Source organism: Podarcis pityusensis (assembly GCF_964106645.2).
Source record: "Podarcis pityusensis genome assembly, chromosome: 15".
Classification (NCBI taxonomy): Eukaryota; Metazoa; Chordata; class Lepidosauria; order Squamata; family Lacertidae; genus Podarcis; species Podarcis pityusensis.
This window is the reverse complement of record NC_138040.1, coordinates 34,651,769-34,670,472: the sequence shown is the minus strand read 5'-3', so window position 1 is coordinate 34,670,472 and position 18,704 is coordinate 34,651,769. Positions and strand designations below refer to the sequence as shown.

At 47.2% G+C, this 18,704-nt stretch overlaps 1 protein-coding gene across 1 annotated transcript; it reads right to left on the bottom strand.

Moving 5' to 3' along the window:
• Positions 1–1,203: 1,203 nt before the first annotated feature.
• Positions 1,204–17,384, bottom strand: LOC308463834 (caspase-3-like). Its single transcript, XM_080982621.1, has 4 exons — positions 17,112–17,384; positions 14,152–14,324; positions 5,899–6,028; positions 1,204–3,574 (listed from the first exon to the last, which is right to left on the bottom strand). Exons 1-4 carry the CDS (start codon positions 17,311–17,313, stop codon positions 3,297–3,299), a joined length of 783 nt encoding a protein of 260 aa, XP_080838747.1. The 5' UTR covers positions 17,314–17,384; the 3' UTR covers positions 1,204–3,296.
• Positions 17,385–18,704: the final 1,320 nt, after the last annotated feature.

Genomic DNA, 18,704 nt, shown 5'->3' with positions numbered 1-18,704 from the left:
GAGCTGCAGAGGCTCAGGGCAGAGAGGTGGAGGGAACTAAGTTCCCGCAGGAGGAGTCCCCGCCTCCAGGCCAGGAGAGGTGAGTCACCTGTGGACCAGGACCGCCCTATGCCTCGGGGCAGATAAAAGCCAGCCAGCCCCAGTCCCAGGTTGCGGGAGCAACATTGTTGGTAACCTGTTCCTGCCTGCACCCAGTCCTGCTCTTCTGTCGGAGCTCCTGACCTCACCTGACTTGCTGCCTTGGACCCAGCTTCAGCTTTGACAGACAGCCTCCATACCGCACCCTTGACCTCGGACCAGACTCGGACCTCGCCGCACAGATAACCCTCGGGACCAGCACACCTACTCTATTTATCCATTAGGCAAAAACTGTTTTTATTTTACCAAGCCTTTAGGTTTTCTAGATCTCAGCCTGCTATTTCCATAAGGGGTTTTATGCTATTATATTTTATGGTTTTATTGATTTGTGTGTGTAAAACAACCTTGGAATCATTTGTGATGAAGGGTAGCATAGAAATAGACTCATTCACTCTCCGATCCATCCATCTCACTCATTTTTTATCTATGGAAGATCGATAGACACGGCTCTTTATAAGCAAAAACCAAGTCTTTATCCTAAGGAGTTTATATTAAAATTTAGATTTGGAGACGCCAAGCCAGGGTAGCACAAGTGATGAATATGAACACATCCATTCTTGCAATGTTCTTGCAATGTTGTGGCTCAAGAACAACATTATGTATCCTGCATTTTAGAATAATAAATTATCTATTTCCATCTCACTTCACCCCTAGGGCTTCGGCAGGTTGTAGCAGTTTAAAATATACAACACAATAAAACCAGCTTACGATAATGCTCCACACCCAATAAAACTACACTCGGACTGTTCTCTTAGTAAGCACATGACAAGTCTTTTAATTTTCTTGGCTGGTGGCAGAGAGCCGAGTGTAATTTAGAATCTAATTGCTAGGGCAACTAGCCAGGGGAGCTGAGTTTTCTTTCTGGTAGAGAGAGGGGCAAGGATGCAAACTCCCTGCAACTGCCCCTTCCCTTGGTGGTTGTTGACGTCAGGATCATTTCCCCCTTGCTGTAATGTTCTTCCTGGAAGGCTAGAGTGCAACCTTACTGTTTCCAGTAAGTAAGTATAGTATAGTAAATATAGTATAGTACAGTAATAGTATGGTATACTTCCCTGGTGGATGGGGTTTTTTTTTTGGAAATCGTTTTTATTTGATTTTACAAATATAAATTTATAACATTCCAAATGCATATCCATATATAGAGATTACTCTGAATCTCGAGACTTCTCCCCATTCCGTCCATGGGTCCTATTGTCAATGTTTACAACTGCATATTATTCCATATTCTATATTTTTCAATCCATATCATCCATAGTATTACATTGCAAGTGGGTTTCAAATCCCGCTAATGTTTCCATTTGCTTGCAGTGGTCTCCTAGATGAATTATAAATTTCCCCCCATTCTTTTTAGAAATTTTTGATGTCTTGGTTCCTGAGTTTTCCAGTCAGCTTTGCCATTTCAGCGCAGTCCATCGGCTTAACTTGCCATTCTTCTCTGGTACGGACTTTGTCTTCTTTCCATGGTGAATGGTTAAAGATTTATTGAAAAACCAAAAATCTCCTACCGTGGCTTATTATCAACTGTTGGAAATGAACACCACCCTTCATTACATGCTAAACAGAAGGCTGTCCTTGGAGTCTTAGTGCTCATGCACACACAGCCCACATTAAACAGGTGTGGGAAACTGGGGGTCTTCCAGGTGTTGCTGAACTGCAACTCCCATCAGCCCTGACCATTGGGCTGCACCTGCTAGGGCTGATGGGAGTTGCAGTCCATCAACATCTGGAGGACCAACAGTTCCTCACAGCTGCATTAGAGACATGCAGTAACCCAGACTGGGTGCCTAGTGGGGCTGCCCCTGTTCTATAGAATAGCATTCCTTTCAAGATACAACAGGTGCTCACTATCTGCTTTCTGGAAACAATTGGAGACATTTTTGTTTTGACGGGCTTCCCCAACTGGATAAAATGGGTGTTTGTCACAAGTATCTACCATATTTTTCCATCTATAAGATGCCCCCATGTATAAGATGCCCCCTATTTTGGGGGATTCAGATTTAAGAAAATGGGGGGGGGGGGGAGAGATGTATCCATGTATAAAACACCCCCTAATTTTTGACATTTATTTTTTAGGGGAAAAACCTAGTCTTATACACGGAAAAATATGGTACTTTGCTGTGGTTTCAGTCTTGCTTAAAATATATTTGCTGCTATTGCGTTTTGTTCAGGGTTGTTCAGAAGGCAGTAATAAATCAACGATTATTAAGAGGTGTCCATCTCTCTCCTCTTTGGAGACCGTGCAGAAGAAGCTGAACCCTGAAGAACGACAGTCGCGGCAACATGATTTTAACAAGGCGTCTCCAAAGGGAAAAACAGGGACGAGAATAGGAAACAGCTAAACAAGAATAGAGGCTGCCCCTGGCAAACAGGATAAGTTGAGGCCAGGTGAGCTGTATACCTGCTCAGTCTGCTGTCCAGGTACTCATTGTTGATGGACAACTTCAAGGTTCACTCCTGATCTCTGTTCTTACACTTCTCTTTAAACCAGACTGGGACTGGACAGCCTTTCCGGCAGAGGACTGTCCCATGGCAATATTTCATGGACAGAATTGTCTCAGTAGCACATGGGGCCACCTTGTTCTATACACTGACCATGAAGTCTTTTTCTAAGTGTGGATCTTTTAAGTATGCAACATAGCACCCCAGTAGGGTGGTATCAATAGGGAGAGGGAAATAGATTCTGCTGAGATATATTTTCTTTTTCTAGCAGAAGCCCTAGAGGTAGGGAACCTCAAAGCAGCCCAGTGCATGGAGTATAGAATGTTGGGAAGGTGGAAAGGAATGGAGTAGCCTTGAAGAAGGCATGGAACCCTGAACAGGAGCACTCCATGCTGTAATGTTTTGCTGCAGGTTCCGCAGGTCTTCATCGAAGCAGAGGGAGCAGGAATTCCCTTTTCTTAGTTCTGGGACAAGTTGGGTGTTTAGGCCACCTCAGATGTTAGGCAACAGGTTCATTAAATTTTGAAGACTGAGGGAAGAGCAGAAGGCACACATACTATAAACCTCCATCCTATCAGATGTGCTTGTGTTATTCACCCTTCACTGGAGAGCAAAAAGGCCATTATTGCCCAGTTTGCAACAATCGCACGTTTCTCATGGTGGAGCTGCTTCCTGGCTTCACAGGAGTCCTTGTCCAGACAAGAAATGCGGCTGATTCCTTACGCTTCGTTGCTGCTACACTCCCTGGTGGAACTGGAGAGATCACCTGAGGCCTGTCTTCCTTGTGAGAAGGGGTAAACCTCTCTCACCATCTTGGTGACGAAGCAGGGCATTTCTTTACCTCCTCTGTATTTCCCTTTCGCTTCCTGCAAGGCGACTGTCCCGCTAATTCGGGTCATCAAACTGGCAACTTCAAGATGGCATTCCTCTCCTTCTAGCAGGTCCAGCAAGGCCTTGAGGAACATGGATTCCCACCGATTGATGAACGAAGCATAGCCTGAAAACACCAGGAAAAAAGAACTTGAAGAGCACTGGTCTCCTTCAGCAAGGTGGTGCCTTGAAAACAAATTTCTTGGCAGCAATCATGCTTCTTCTATTAGAGCTACTCTAGTACGTTTCAGCCACAACCCCACAAATCTACCCATACATATGCACACTTCAAAATCGGAAGAATCTTTATTTGCATCGGCCACTAGCCATAGCAATGAAATAAAATGTACTGAAGATAGAGGTAAAAACTGAACTATAGAAAATCCATTCTGGGGTTTTGCATCAATAATCAAATTGTAGATCTTATTCTAATTGCCCCCGCTAAAAACCTTGCAGTTTTTGCTGTCACCTGATCATCTTGATCTGCTAAAAGAAAGGACACAGTAGCAATGGTTGAGCGACCCAACATGGACAATAATAGAGGGGTAAGGTAAAGGACCCCTGGACGGTTAAGTGCAGTCAAAGGCGACTATGGGGTTGCGGCGCTCATCTCGCTTTCAGGCCGAGGGAACCGGCGTTTGTCCATAGACAGCTTTCCGGGTCATGTGGCCAGTATGACTAAGCCGCTTCTGGTGCAATGGGACACTGTGACGGAAACCAGAGCACACGGGAACGCTGTTTACCTTCCCGCCACAATGGTACCTATTTATCTATTTGCACTGATGTGCTTTCGAACTGCTAGGTTGGCAGGAGCTGGGACAAAGCAACGGGAGCTCACCCAATCACAGGGATTTGAACCGCTGACCTTCTGACTGGCAAGCCCAAGAGGCTCAGTGGTTTAGACCACAACGCCACCCGCGTTAGAGGGGTAATAGAGGGGTAGTAACCTCACTCCTCCAATCTTTATAAAGAGTGCACACTTACTTGGGCATACTTGGGTGAAATTTGCTTCGATCTTGTACAGCGCTGGGTTGCTAGGCATACATAAAGAAGAGTCCTGCTGGGTCAAGCCAGTCCGGCATTCTTTACTCACAGCGGCCAATCAGATGCCTTTGGGACGCTCTCAGGCAGGACCTGAGTGCAACAGCCCTCTCCATAGCTCAGTCGGTAGAGCATGAGACTCTTCATCACAGGGTCTTGGGTTCGAGCCCCATGTTGGGCAAAAGATTCCTGCATTGCAAGGGGTTGGAATAGTTGACCCTCATGGTCCCTTCCAACTCTACAACTCTGTGATCCCAGCAGTTTGGTATCCTGAGGCATACCTTTAAAGCCGTATGCAGGACCCACGTACCTATAGGACCGCCTCTCCCTGTATGCCCCACGGAGGACCTTAAGGTCCATAAACAGCAACACTCTAGAGGTCCCGGGCCCTAAGGAAGTCAGATTAGCCTCAACCAGGGCCAGGGCCTTTTCAACATTGGCTCCAGCCTGATGGAACACTTTGTCTCATGAGACCAGGGCCCTGCGGGATCTGATTTCTTTCCATAGGGCCTGTAAGACAGAGCTGTTCCACCTGGCCTTTGGTTTGGACTCAGTCTGACCCTTATGTTTCCCTCCCTTTATGTGATCTATGGGTTACTTTTTAAATGAGGCTGCATTTTAAATTGCACTTTAACCTGCATTTTAAATAGGGTTCCCCTCCTATTATGTTTTCACTAATTTTTACTGGTGTTAGCCGCCCTGAACCTGGCTCTGGCCGGGGAGGGCGGGGTATAAATAAAATTTATTATTATTATTATTATTATTATTATTATTATTATTAAACCTCCTCTGACACTGCAGGCAGACGAGAAACTAGGCTTTATTTCACCCGCGTCAAAGACCCAGTTTGGCACACCCCCCAACATGCATTTGCGTATGGGGGGGTGAGCCTCAATGGCACCCCTCTGATGGTTTCATCAGGGGCAAAGAAACCCAGCTACCCCCCTCCATAGCTAGGGTTGGAGCTTTGAAGCTAGTAGCAACAGACAGCCTTCCCGTCCCCCTATTTTTTCCTCTCTTTTTTAGTTTTTTATTGTTATTTTTCAATTTTATACATTTCATTAGTTTGACAATGCATTTAACATTTCAAAATTTGACTCCCCCCTCTCTCTGCGGTTCCTTAAATTATTTTTTTTAAATATCTTCTGCATATCCAAATTCATTTAACTTGTTCATTTAATTATCTACTGTAAATATATACTCTTATAAAACTGCAGGTTATTACAATAAGCTTGCTAATGAGCAATGGACAGCCTTAATCTACCTGAACATGTCTAATAATAAAGTCATTGAGGTTGATGGTCATCCTGACGTATTGTGGGAATGAATTTCATAGCTTATGCGTGGGGAAAAGGAATTGTTTCTTTGGCTGTCCCGAGCCTTTCAACATTCCATACAGGACTTACATACCTGGACAGCAAGAATACATCACTGCAGTGTCTTGAGGAACGGAGAGATAGTGTGAGAAACACTCAGTCTGTGCTTCACCGCTGTCTGTCTGCAGCCAAACACCTTGATCAATTTCCACTCCACGGCAGGCCTAGAAAGCACAGCAAATGCAACCGCTGTATGGCTGGAACCTGAACAGGAGTTTTCTACGCTGCAACATTTTGTTGCAGCAGGTCCAACATCCTAGCTAGCGCTTAACAAACAATACTGGACAATCTGTTATTGATAAAAAAAAATACAACAAGCAATGGAGCTTTTTGCAATGTGTGTCGTTTTGGGTGTGTGCCCTGGGTGGTGGTAAGAGAACTGGGGTCTGTGAATATGCCCCTATTTTCATTTCTGAAATGTTTATGGCTGTGCTTTCCCCACCAGAGTTATATTTCTATTCAGTGTTTCTGTGTGTGCTTCTAAAAGCATCCTTCTTGTCCCATGTGCCTAACCCAGAGAATAAAGCCTAGATCCTCTGTATTCTGCCTTCATTTGTTGCTTTGAGTTTTTTTTTTCCTGTCCCAGAACACATTTATCAGAAGCATGATCCCTTTGCTGTGCAATTTTGCTGCCTACCCATTTGTTTCCAGGCTCAGTTCAGTTCAGTTTCCAGGCTCATGCCTATAAGATGTGCTGCTTCATTTAACATGCAGGTTTTTGTTTTTTTAAAGTGCAAATAGCATCACTCAAGAGGGGATAATTATTGGGAGAAGGGGAAATGTAACTCTTTCCTCCCTGCTGTGGTCTTGAGAAGGATGCCTCTTCTGAAGCTGGTACAGTGGTACCTTGGTTCCCAAACTTAATCCGTTCCGGAAGTCTGTTCCAAAACCAAAGTGTTCTAAAACCAAGCCATGCTTTCCCATAGAAAGTAATGCAAAATGGATTAATTTGTTCCACACTTTTAAAAACAACCCCTAAAACAGCAATTTAACATGGATTTTACTATCTAACAAGACCATTGATCCATAAAATGAAAGCAATAATCAATGTACTGCACTATAAAATAAATAAGACAGAATTGTAGGTGATAAAAATTAAAATTATTATTTTTTCTTATGTGCACTGATGATAGTCATTATTTGGTTGGGGGGCTTTTATCCATTTCTGTAGTCACACAATCAATCAATCAATCAATCAGTAGCTGAACTGGGTTCCACAGAGTCACAAAAACAAGTCACAAAAATGAAGTCACAAGCCACAGTCACAAGTCAGTCCCATAAAACAAAGAACAAGTCACAGTCAAAAAAATGAAAAAGCCACACAAACAAAAATGCAAAAAAATACCAAAAACAAAAGCTCCAAATATCACCTCTGTTTTGCGTAGGTGCTCAGGACTCAACAGCTGACAGACTCAACAGGAAGCCTCTGAATAGCAGCGGGGACTTACCGTATTTTTTGCTCTATAAGACTCACTTTTCCCCTCCTTAAAAGTAAGGGGAAATGTGTGTGCGTCTTATGGAGCGAATGCAGGCTGCGCAGCTATCCCAGAAGCCAGAACAGCAAGAGGGATTGCTGCTTTCGCTGCGCAGCGATCCCTCTTGCTGTTCTGGCTTCTGGGATTCAGAATATTTTTTTTCTTGTTTTCCTCCTCCAAAAACTAGGTGCGTCTTGTGGTCTGGTGCATCTTATAGAGCGAAAAATACAGTAATTTAAAAATGGAACACACTCAACAGGAAGCGGAAAATGTTCAGCTTCCAAAGCAAAGTTCACAAAGACCTACTTCCTGGTTTGCAGCATTCTGTTTCCAAGTTCTTCATAAACTAAGCTGTTCTAAAACCAAGGTGTCAGGGAACTGACATCGGAGCTAGAGGCGGAGGGAAGGCTCTCAAATGATGCTGGAGAAGGGCCCAGCAGGGAGAGAGGCAGCTCAGCAGATGGGGAAGCAAATCAGCGCAACACCAGGGATAAAGGGGGGCAGATGGGGGAATCAGCGAGAGGGCTCCAGGACTCTTCACCGGACACCAGCGGGGAGAGCACGGGTCCTCCGCTACCCACGCCCTCCCTGCGCAGAAGACTTCCGCGCAGAGAGAGTAGGAGGAGACTGGGTGTCAAACAACTTTTATGTTGGAAAAGATTTAAGAAACGCCCACTGACGTATTCTGCTAGCGACTGAGGCAGCCACAAAGTGAAGGGCTGCCCAGACTGAAAGGTTTAACAAGGCAACAAAGCCAGGAGAGGCGGCAACTTACGCACGAGCAACCCATACTCATTACAGCAATCCGTCAGTCCCTGACGTCGCTCGTGCACAGCGACAGGCAGGCAGCATCATGAGCAAAACCGGAGAAGCTGGCGCCACAGAGGGAGCAGCTGGAGGGCAAAATCTGGTGGAGAGGAACCGAGATTTGGAACAGCATGTGGCTCTGCTGACGGCGCGGCTGGACGAAAGGCGGTCTCAGGATGCTCAGGTCAGACCCACCCCCGTAGCAAGGAAGGTACCGGGACTGGTACACAAGTTTGGAGGGAAACCCCAGGACTACAGTGCGTTCCGAATGGAAATAGAGTACGCGTTGGAACTGCAACAGAATGATTTTGCAGACGATGGGGAGAGGGTTGCCTATATTGTTGGACATCTGCAGGATGGGGCCAGAGAATGGATCAGGCCCCTAATGGCAACGCAGAATGCCGCCTTGAAAGACCTGAGGAAATTCTTCCAGGCGATGGATGCGATGTATTCCAGTGATGTACAGCAAAGTGTGACTCGGCGGGAACTGATGGGCTGCAAACGGGAACCAGTCAGTTAGAGACTACTGGTCACGCTTTGCCATGTTAGTCCACCGGCTCGGGTGGGATTTAGACTCTGAACCCATTCAAATGCTGTTCAAGGAGGGGTTGTCCCCAACGGTGAAGGACGAGCTTTCCCGCGCACCCCGCCTGCAGTCAATGGATCAGCTGACCAAGGCTGTGCTTGCGATTGGTGTAAGGCAGGAAGCGCGGGCCCAGGAGAAGCGGGAAGGGAGAGAGCAACGTTACCATGACTACCGCATTCCTGAAATACCAAGGCAGCCTTCCCCACCGGCGGAGCCAATGGAAATAGATGGGGCACGCACGCGGGAGATTTCAAACTCCAGTGAAGGCCGCAAGAGGGAGGGAAAGGATGGGAAAACCACCAAGAAGTGTTTTCTCTGCCAGCGGCCAGGACATTTTGCCAGGGTCTGCCCGCAAAGAAAGGCCTGGCAAGGGATAGTGGGAGCTGCAGGGGGTGAGGAGGAGATGGTAAAGGAGCAGGGAAACGCCAACACTTGGCTGCCACTCAGCGGGCACAGCAGCCAGGCCAGCAACCAATAGAAGTGCCCCGACCAGACCCCCCCAGGGCGGCTATAGCCATAGAAGTGGTGCTAGAACTCCCAAATGGGCACCCAGTCAAGGTGAAAGGGCTGTTGGATTCAGGCAGTTCCTGCAATTTCTTCAGCAAGGACTTTGCACTAGAGCACCAGCTCCACCTGCTGCCCCTGGATTTCCCCTTGCAAGTAACCACCATTGATGGCAGGGAGCTTCTGGGAGGGGAAGTGACGCACCAGACCCTACCAATGAGAATGAGGGTTTCCAGGCACACGGAGACCATCGCCTTTCACGTAGCCTCACTGGCAGGGCCCCCAATAATATTAGGGATGAGCTGGCTAGCACAACATGATCCAGTGGTGGCATGGCATCAGAGAACGGTCACCTTTGGGTCCGCTTACTGCTTGGAACACTGTCTAGGGGGAGAAACCCCAAGAATGACCGTGGCCAGGGTGGCTGGGATAGCTGTGGAGCCGAAAGGGGAGGTGCCACCACAATATGCTGACCTGCAGGAGGTCTTCAGCGAGAAGGAGGCAGATAGACTACTCCCACATAGGCCCTTTGACTGCCAAATCAACTTGCTCCCTGGGGTGCAGCTACCGGTGGGTAAACTGTATGCCATGTCGGACAAGGAGATGAAGGAGTTGCGGGAGTTTATTGACAAGAACCTGAAGAGGGGGTTCATAAGGGAATCAAAGGCGGTGGGGGGCAGTCCGGTGTTCTTCGTGGACAAAAAAGGGACTAACCAGCCCAGATTGGTCGTAGATTTTAGGGCGTTAAATTTGGTATCAGAACCCGTGACCTTCCCAATGCCCAGGATTGACGACATTTTAACACGGGTGAGGCAGGGAAAGATTTTTGCCAAGCTGGACCTCAGGGGAGCCTACAATTTGATTAGGATGAGGGAGGGGGACGAATGGAAGACCACAATGTTCACTCCCCTGGGGGCCTTTGAGTACTTAGTTATGCCCTTTGGATTACAGTCAGGCTCCGCCTGTTTTCAAGCTTTCATGCACCACGTGTTGGGGTCCCTGCTGTACAAGAACTGCGTAGCCTTCTTGGACGACGTCTTAATCTATTCGGACAATGAGAAGCAACATGTCAGAGACGTCAGGGAAGTGCTAAAGAGACTGCAGAAGCACCAGTTGTGGGTCAAGCTGGAAAAATGTCAGTTTCACGCCAGAGAAGTCGAGTTTCTGGGGTACCAGTTGTCAGACAAAGGCTTAGCGATGGACCCAAGCAAGGTGCAGGCAGTGCTGGAGTGGAAGGCTCCCAAAACCCGGAAGGACGTGCAGAGGTTCCTAGGGTTCAGCAACTTCTACAGGAAGTTCATCAAGAACTTCGCCCACTTGACAGCACCCATCACAGATTGTCTCAGTAGAAAAAGGAAGTTCGCCTGGACAGAGGAGGCCCAACAATCCTTTGAAAAACTGAAGAAGGCGTTTGCATCGGAAGAGCAGCTCCTGCACGTGGATCTGGAGAAACCCATGAGGCTAGAGACCGACGCGTCCGACAGAGCCATTGGGGCGGTTCTTTTGCAGCCAGGGAGGAGCAAGCAGGAATGGAGAACGTGTGCCTTTTTCTCGAGAAAGCTGAACAAGTCGGAGCAAAACTATACTGTGTATGACCGCGAACTGCTTGCGATCTATGCGGCGTTTCGTCGATGGCGACATCTACTAATAGGGGCGCAGCACAAGATCCAGGTTTGTACAGATCACAAGAACTTGGAATACTGGAGGACCGCACGAGTGCTCAACCAGAGACAGATTCGATGGGCACAGGAGTTCTCCAAGTTTTCCTTCGAAATCCGATACGTGCCAGGAGAGGAAAACGTGAGATCAGATGCTCTCTCCCGGAAACCGGAGTACTTGGAAGGAGAGGGGCTACCAGAGATACGACACGTGATCCCCGAGGACCGATGGGTGTGTGGGGGAACCTTGGTGGGGCAACGAGAACTGGCTGGACTTACTAGAAACGACATGTTCGCACAAACTAAAATCCGGGAACTCCGAGACGGAAGAGAAACCCAAGGAGGGTTTGAGGAGAAGGAAGGGGTGCTGTACTATAAGGGGGAGCTGTATGTACCGGGGGAGACCCTACGGGGGAAGGTACTCAAACAACTCCACGACAACCCCACAGCTGGGCACTTTGGACAGCACAAAACCATGATGCTCGTCACCAGGCAGTTCTGGTGGCCCAGGGTGAGGGAGGATGTACGGGAATATGTACGGGGTTGCGACCGCTGCCAAAGGGCAAAGGGGGAGCGGGCTGCCCCCGCAGGATTACTGGAACCCTTACCCACGGCGGGGAAACCTTGGGAGATGGTGTCCATTGATTTTATGACCAATTTGCCCAAGTCCCGGGGGAAGACAGCGGTCATGGTAGTGGTCGATCTACTAACAAAAATGTGCCATTTTATAGCTTGCTTACATGCGGTCACGGCAGAGGAAACAGCCAGGTTGTTTGTAGATCACATCTTCAGGTTGCATGGGGCTCCTTCGAAGGTCATCTCCGACCGCGGGAAACAATTTACTTCCCGTTTCTGGAGGAAGCTCATGAGCTTGCTGCAGGTCGAAGTGGGCTTCTCAACGGCGAGACACCCGGAAACCAACGGGCAAGCAGAAAGAGCGAACAGTATACTCCAGCAATACCTACGCTGCTACGTCAGCGAGAGGCAGAACGATTGGGTAGAGAAACTAGCGCTGGCTGAATTTGCGTACAATAACGCTGAACATGTGTCAACGGGAATGAGCCCGTTCATGGCCAATTATGAGTGTCACCCCAGGGCCTTCCCGGGGAGTGGGGAGGAAGGTTGGAGCGTACCGGCGGCAGAGCAGTTTGTGGAAGAAATGGAAGCCCTGCACCAGCAACTTAAGATGAACTTGGAGCGGGCCAAGGAAATTTACAAGAGGCAGGCAGACAAGCGCCATAGGGAAGGGGAGACCATACGGGTGGGAGATCGGATGTGGTTGTCAACCCAAGGGTTACCTTTTAAGGGGGGGTGCAAGAAGTTGCAGCCCAGGCGGCTGGGACTGTTTGAGGTAACACAGCAGGTGAACCCCGTGGCATTCAAGCTCAAATTGCCAGACAGCATGAAGATACACCCGGTGTTCCATAGGTCCCTACTCTCACTGTACAGGGAAGGACGGGGATTCCCGGGGTGAGAGGGAGAAGTCACCACACACCCGCAGGTAGAAGAGAGGGAGCACCACAACTTGGCCACGGAAATACTTGATTCAAGGTGGCGAGGGCGCCAGGTGGAGTACTTGGTGGCTTGGGAGGGAGAACCCGGGTCAGAAAACACGTGGGTTCCCGCGGAGGCAATCACTGACGGGTATCTGGTGGAGGAATTCCACCGCCTGTTCCCGGACAAACCCAAACCACTAGCGCGATTCTGGGAGGAGCAATTTGGAACCACAGACAATGAAGAGGATTTTGTGGGTTTTTCTGTCTCCGAAGGGGAGGGAGATGAGGCTTCGGAGGAAGAAGAATCAGACTGGGAGGCCCACCCCACGGGAAGGGATCAGAACGGGTGGGAAGCGGGTTTTGAATCCTCAGAGGATGGCGACAGCTCCTTCCGGGGGTTCCCCGCATCGTCGGCCGAAGAAAGGGACGAAGTTGGGTCAACAGGTTGGGCCGGGGGTGGAGGGGGTCCTGGGGGGGAGGTGGATGTCAGGGAACTGACATCGGAGCTAGAGGCGGAGGGAAGGCTCTCAAATGATGCTGGAGAAGGGCCCAGCAGGGAGAGAGGCAGCTCCGCAGATGGGGAAGCAAATCAGCGCAACACCAGGGATAAAGGGGGACAGATGGGGGAATCGGCGAGAGGGCTCCAGGACTCTTCACCGGACACCAGCGGGGAGAGCACGGGTCTTCCGCTACCCACGCCCTCCCTGCGCAGAAGACTTCCACACAGAGGGAGTAGGAGGAGACTGGGTGTCAAACAACTTTTATGTTGGAAAAGATTTAAGAAACGCCCACTGACGGATTCTGCTAGCGACTGAGGCAGCCACGAAGTGAAGGGTTTAACAAGGCAACAAAGCCAGGAGAGGCGGCAACTTACGCACGAGCAACCCATACTCATTACACAAGGTACCACTGTATTTGCCTTTGGGAGGAAATCCCCCATGTTGAGACCAGCCACGATGAGTCAAACATCCGGGAAGGTTCAGAGAATATAGGTTACACTGATACTATGAGTCTAGGAAATGCAATAAAGTTAATGCAGATAATTCCTTGATGAACAAAATGAGTTTGTCCCTGATGACAAATGGGCAAGAAAATAAACCTTTTCCTCTTCCTTTTGGCATTAGAGTCATACACTCTAGAACTGAAACCAAGCACATTCTGAGTAGCTTTATTTTTCCAGAATGCAAGGTTTTACATGGGTTAAGGAAGCATTTCATGTATTTTTTTTAATGTGTCTCGATATAAGTGGAAAACAGTGCTTGGCTGGAAGTGAGTGCATGGAAAGGGTGGAAAACCAAGGAAGGAGAGAAGGAACAAAATGGAGTAGCTGGAAACCTGAACAGGAGCCTTGAACACCGCAACATTTTGCTGTAGCAGGTCCAACATCCTAGCTAGCTTATGGTTGCTAAAATGAATACAACATTTGGTAGAGCTTTTAGCAACATGTGGCATTTCTCTGTGTGTGCCCCAGGCAGTGATTTTTGGTAAGAGATCTGGGGTTTATGAATATGTCCCTAGTTTCATTTTTAAAAGGTTGAAGACTGTACTTTCCCCACCACCATTATGTTTCAATACACCACGCTGCGGAAAAGCTGGCATGCTTACGGGACAGAGAAGACTTTCCTCTGCTCATAATCACTGTGACCATTTAAGCAGTGAAGTCACAAGCCTGCAGCTACAGAGATTGTCTGAATTTCCCCATCATCCTCACAGACGGTTTACACACGTTGAAGTCAACAAGCTTGCAGCTCCAGATGTTACCTGAATGAAGAAGATTTTGGGTTTCCCAGCCAGTTTGTGACACCTTTCAGGTTCTAATATCTGGAAAATACGCTTGAGCTGAACTGGCTGTCCTTCGCAGTCATAGATAATCCCTTCTTCTCCGTGACTGGACAGAATGCTTACAAAAAACTCCCCGTGATCTGCGTGACATTCTGCAAAAGATACAGCACACAGTAATACACTGCCACCATTCATATTATCTTATGATCCAAACTGATACCCCACCTTTCCAGGCTAATAATAATAATAATAATAATAATAATAATAATTGTTAAGTTATGGGTGAACATATCAGACAACCCAGCGATTCTTCAAACAGCTCTTGTTTATTCACAGGCCAGAACAGAACTGAACTGAAGGGGTCAGCCAGCCTGCTTATATAGAGCTCCACTAGAACGCAACAGTAACCATTTTCTGTAACTAGCCAATCACTGAACGTCACTTTCGACCCCCTATTTGCATATGTGGACCTGAACTATCTACAGTATCCCCCTGCTGGCCCAGGGTGAGAACTTCAGTACATAACAACAACAACAACAACAACAACAACAACAACAACAACAACAATTTATTTATACCCTGCCCTCCCCAGCCAGAACCAGGCTTAGGGCGGCTAACACCAATAAAATTACAATAAAACATAATAGGGGGAAAAAACCAGTTAATTAAAATATGGGTTAAAATACAATTTAAAATGCAGCCTCATTTTAGTAGTAGCCCATAAATCATGAGCGCTGCAACCCCATAGTCACCTTTGGACTTAACCGTTCAGGGGTCCTTTACCTATTTACCTTTACTATGGGGTCATGCATTTATATTAAAGGGTCTCTAAACCAGCTGGATAGCTATCTATTAAATTTTCATTTTCAGTACAAAATTAATGCATGGAAATAAAAGACCTGCTCTCACTCTCTTTTTAAAAAGTCATCGGTTTACATAATGTTTTCCCTTCATGAGAAAGTTACCGACCCTTTGCAACTACGCATTATTTACATTCACATGGGCAGGCGAAGCAGGGTGGCTGGTTATGCCCACGATTTTGGCAGCTTTTGCACACAGCTCAGCTACTGACGCTGGATGAAAAGGTAAGAGGTGGGGCATCATGTGCGAAGCGAAGCAGGGATCCAAAGTTCAAATTGATCTGCTTGACGACGAGTCTCTCGTATGAAGTTCTAAGTGCAAAAGGGGTTTTGTGCACAGACAGGCGATGGCGAGGGGCTTAATCTTTACTATGGTCAATTACTAGCGATTCATTTAGTTGTTTTAGATATTTGTAATCCACCCTTCACCAAAAAGGTCCCAGGGCGGCAGACATTAAATTTTAAAGTATCAAAGTTGGCTCACGATCCGGATTAAAACACACAGTAATTTAAAACAACAAGTTCAAAAGATGGGTCTTGCTATCTTGACGATCTGCGTTTGTGACAAACCTCTCAGATGTGTTGTTTGCAAAGATTAGCAATTGGCACACAAATATATTTTTGCTGAATCTGGCAGACCAGGAAGCAGATCCTGTATTGGCATGCTATTCTATTTCCCAAACACAATATAGGCTACACACTCCTGTTTACTCTGCATTGGTGTGCACCCATTGCTGGTTTAGAAAGTGCTGTATCGAAGACATTAGTCGCGATCCACTATCTATCCTGTTGTGTCTTATGAAATACTGTGTTTTGATGCCTCCCCTCCCACCCCCACCCCCAAACTGGCTTCAATCTGAATTGAGGAAAAAGCTTGACGTAGCTGCATATTAAGCTGGTAATGCGTGCACAGCCATAGAATCACAGCACTGGAAAGGGCATCCCTGACCCTTGCTGGGTGCAAGATCTGCAATGCAAGGTGCAACTGCCGCACCCCTGACAGGTAGCCCTGAAGCCTGTGCCTCAATACATGCAGCAAAAGAAGAGCCTGCCATCTCCCACGGCTGCTGAACAGCACTTGCTGTTAGGACGTTTCTCCTAAAGTGAAATCTTGCTCCACTCATTTATTCCAGCTCTGGAACCGCAGAGGATAAAATCTGCTGTGTATTCTGAATGACAGCCCTTCAGATATTTGAAGACCACTATTAAAGGTAAAGGGACCCCTGACCATTAGGTCCAGTCGTGGCCGACTCTGGGGTTGCGGCGCTCATCTCGCTTTATTGGCCGAGGGAGCCGGCGTACAGCTTCCGGGTCATGTGGCCAGCATGGCTAAGCCGCTTCTGGCGAACCAGAGCAGCACACGAAACACTGTTTACCTTCAAGCCGGAGCGGTACCTATTTATCTACTTGCACTTCATGCTTTCGAACTGCTAGGTTGGCAAGAGCAGGGACTGAGCAACGGGAGCTCACCCTGTCATGGGGATTTGAATTGTCACTTCTTCAGAGTAAACATACAGAGCTCTAAGAACCCAAGAAAAGCCTTGCTGGTTGAGGCCAGTGGCCCATTAGATCAGATCCTCCAAGTGTCCCTATTTTTCAGAATTCTGGATTTACAGAAGCCAGTTTCTGATTTGATCCCGGAATGTCCTTAGGACATCTCTATTTTCATCAGAGAAATGTAGGAGGGTATAGAGTTATCCAACCCCCCAAGCCATCTGAAGGTAGCTCTGAATAGGGAAGTTTTAAAAAAATGTTTAGCGTTTTATTATGTTTTTATATATGCTGGAAGCTGGTCTGAGTGGCTGGGGCAACCCAGACAGATGGGTGGGGTACAAAGAGTACAATTATTCATATAATTATGATGAAATAGGACGTCACTATTGGAGAAATGTTGGAGGGTATGTCATCAGGACCGGCACCCTGTTCTTACACCAGCCAACCAGATACCTATGGGAAGCTCATAATCAAGACCCGAGTGCAAGAGCTTTTTCCCCTCCTGTGGTTTCCAGAAACTGAAGCCCTGTTCTTAGGACACGTTCCAGGCTGTCAAACACGACAGAAGCCAAGCCGTACACATACCTTCCTCATAAAGTTCTTCTATTTTTTTAGCTGTCAAGTCAAGGTGAATTTTCACGGCATAATGGCACTTGGATAATGCTTTGAAAATCCTGTCTGCTTCCTTCCTGGCTCCCGGTCTTGGGCTGAGTTCGCTTCCCGCATTTCTTCCATGGAAATTGTAATTGACAATGATCAGAGCCCTGTTCTTCGTTTGGCTCGCCATCCTAGGAATCACCTCCGCTGTCACCAAACAGAAAGTGTGCACACCTGTAGATATATAGGGTATATATAATCTTTGCTCAGCTGAGCTGTACTATGACTCAGCTTGAGGGTGGGGCTATGAAAGAAAAACCACAGTGAGTTTGATTAGGCAGGCTTGGTTGCGTGATATGAAGTGCCAACTAGACACATAAGGACATATGAACACAGGCCACAAATGCACTGTACATTTAAAACAGTAACATGTCACTTTAAACTGCCAGTGACTTCCCCCAAAGAATCCTGGGAGCTCTAATGTGCTCTAATATAGCAGGGGTGACTGGCGTCTTTTGGCCTGAGGGCTGCATTGTCAACCGTCCCTCCAAGGGCTACATGCCAACGGTGGGCAATGCCCAAGTATACATGTGTGGGCACGCCTATTGGCCACACTTGCGCATTCATGCACACAGAGCACACCCATTCGCCAGACACTCAAGGGCACAGCCCTCTCTTCCTCTCTTTGCCTCAGACTGGAAGATAAAGCGGGCAGGGTGGGCAGGGGCACCTTCTGGCAGGTGAAATTTGACCTGCAGCCCACAAGTCGGCTCCCTTTCGCAATACAATCACAGAATGGCACCGTGGGAAGGCACCTTGGAAGAGCTTGTGCTTGCTGCTCCTGGGCCCCAGTCTGAAGTTTGGCTTCTCCGATTTACCTTTTCTATTGTTTCCTTTTAAAATCTAGTACATCCACTGCGTACTGAGTATATCACCGCCAAAGAAGACTGTGCAGACAATTGCTTAGGAAGTAGAATCAGTGTCTGATTTCTCTTGCTTTTATTTTTATTGTTTCCAATTCCTTTCCTCTTTTGTAACATGGGCATTAGACTGAGAGCCTGTGGGCAGACACTTATCTTTTATTTTATTTTTTAATAAGATTTTTATTAAATTTTCTGTTTTACAATTTCAAATAAACATTTTACATACTTAAGATAGCAATGATTTCCCTTCTTCTCTTTTCAGGGTTCATTTTACATATCTTATAACCCTGCACATTTTACGAAAACTATACCAATCGGTTTTCCATTATTACATCCATCAAAACTTATTTACACTCTCAAAGAATTATGGGCCTTGTAGTTTGTTAAGGGTTGCTGGGAACTATAACTCTGTGAGGGGCAAACTGCAGCAACCAGAATTCTTTGAGAGGGGAAAATGTGCTTTGAATGTGGTTTAAAGGTGCATACTCCATCTCAGATCTTTTTCCAGGTATGCACAAGTTCTTCCTTTAAAGTTCAGCCACACTGCATAGCTGCTAAGACCCCCTTAGATCTATTTGCTGAATTTATGCTCCAACAGAACTCAAGGCAGCACAGACAGAGTTCCCAGGCCAGTGTTCCATCCAGGCTCTGATGGCTG

Bases quoted from the DNA above. Each gene is read 5' to 3' on its own strand.
- LOC308463834 (XM_080982621.1), bottom strand. From the start codon at position 17,313: ATGGCGAGCCAAACGAAGAACAGGGCTCTGATCATTGTCAATTACAAT. The intron at 6,029-14,151 runs GTAACATCTGGA...TGTGCTTTCTAG, and splicing joins CCAAAATCTTCTTCATTCAG to GCCTGCCGTGGAGTGGAAAT. The intron at 3,575-5,898 runs GTATGTAAGTCC...TGGTGTTTTCAG, and splicing joins GATGTATTCTTGCTGTCCAG to GCTATGCTTCGTTCATCAAT.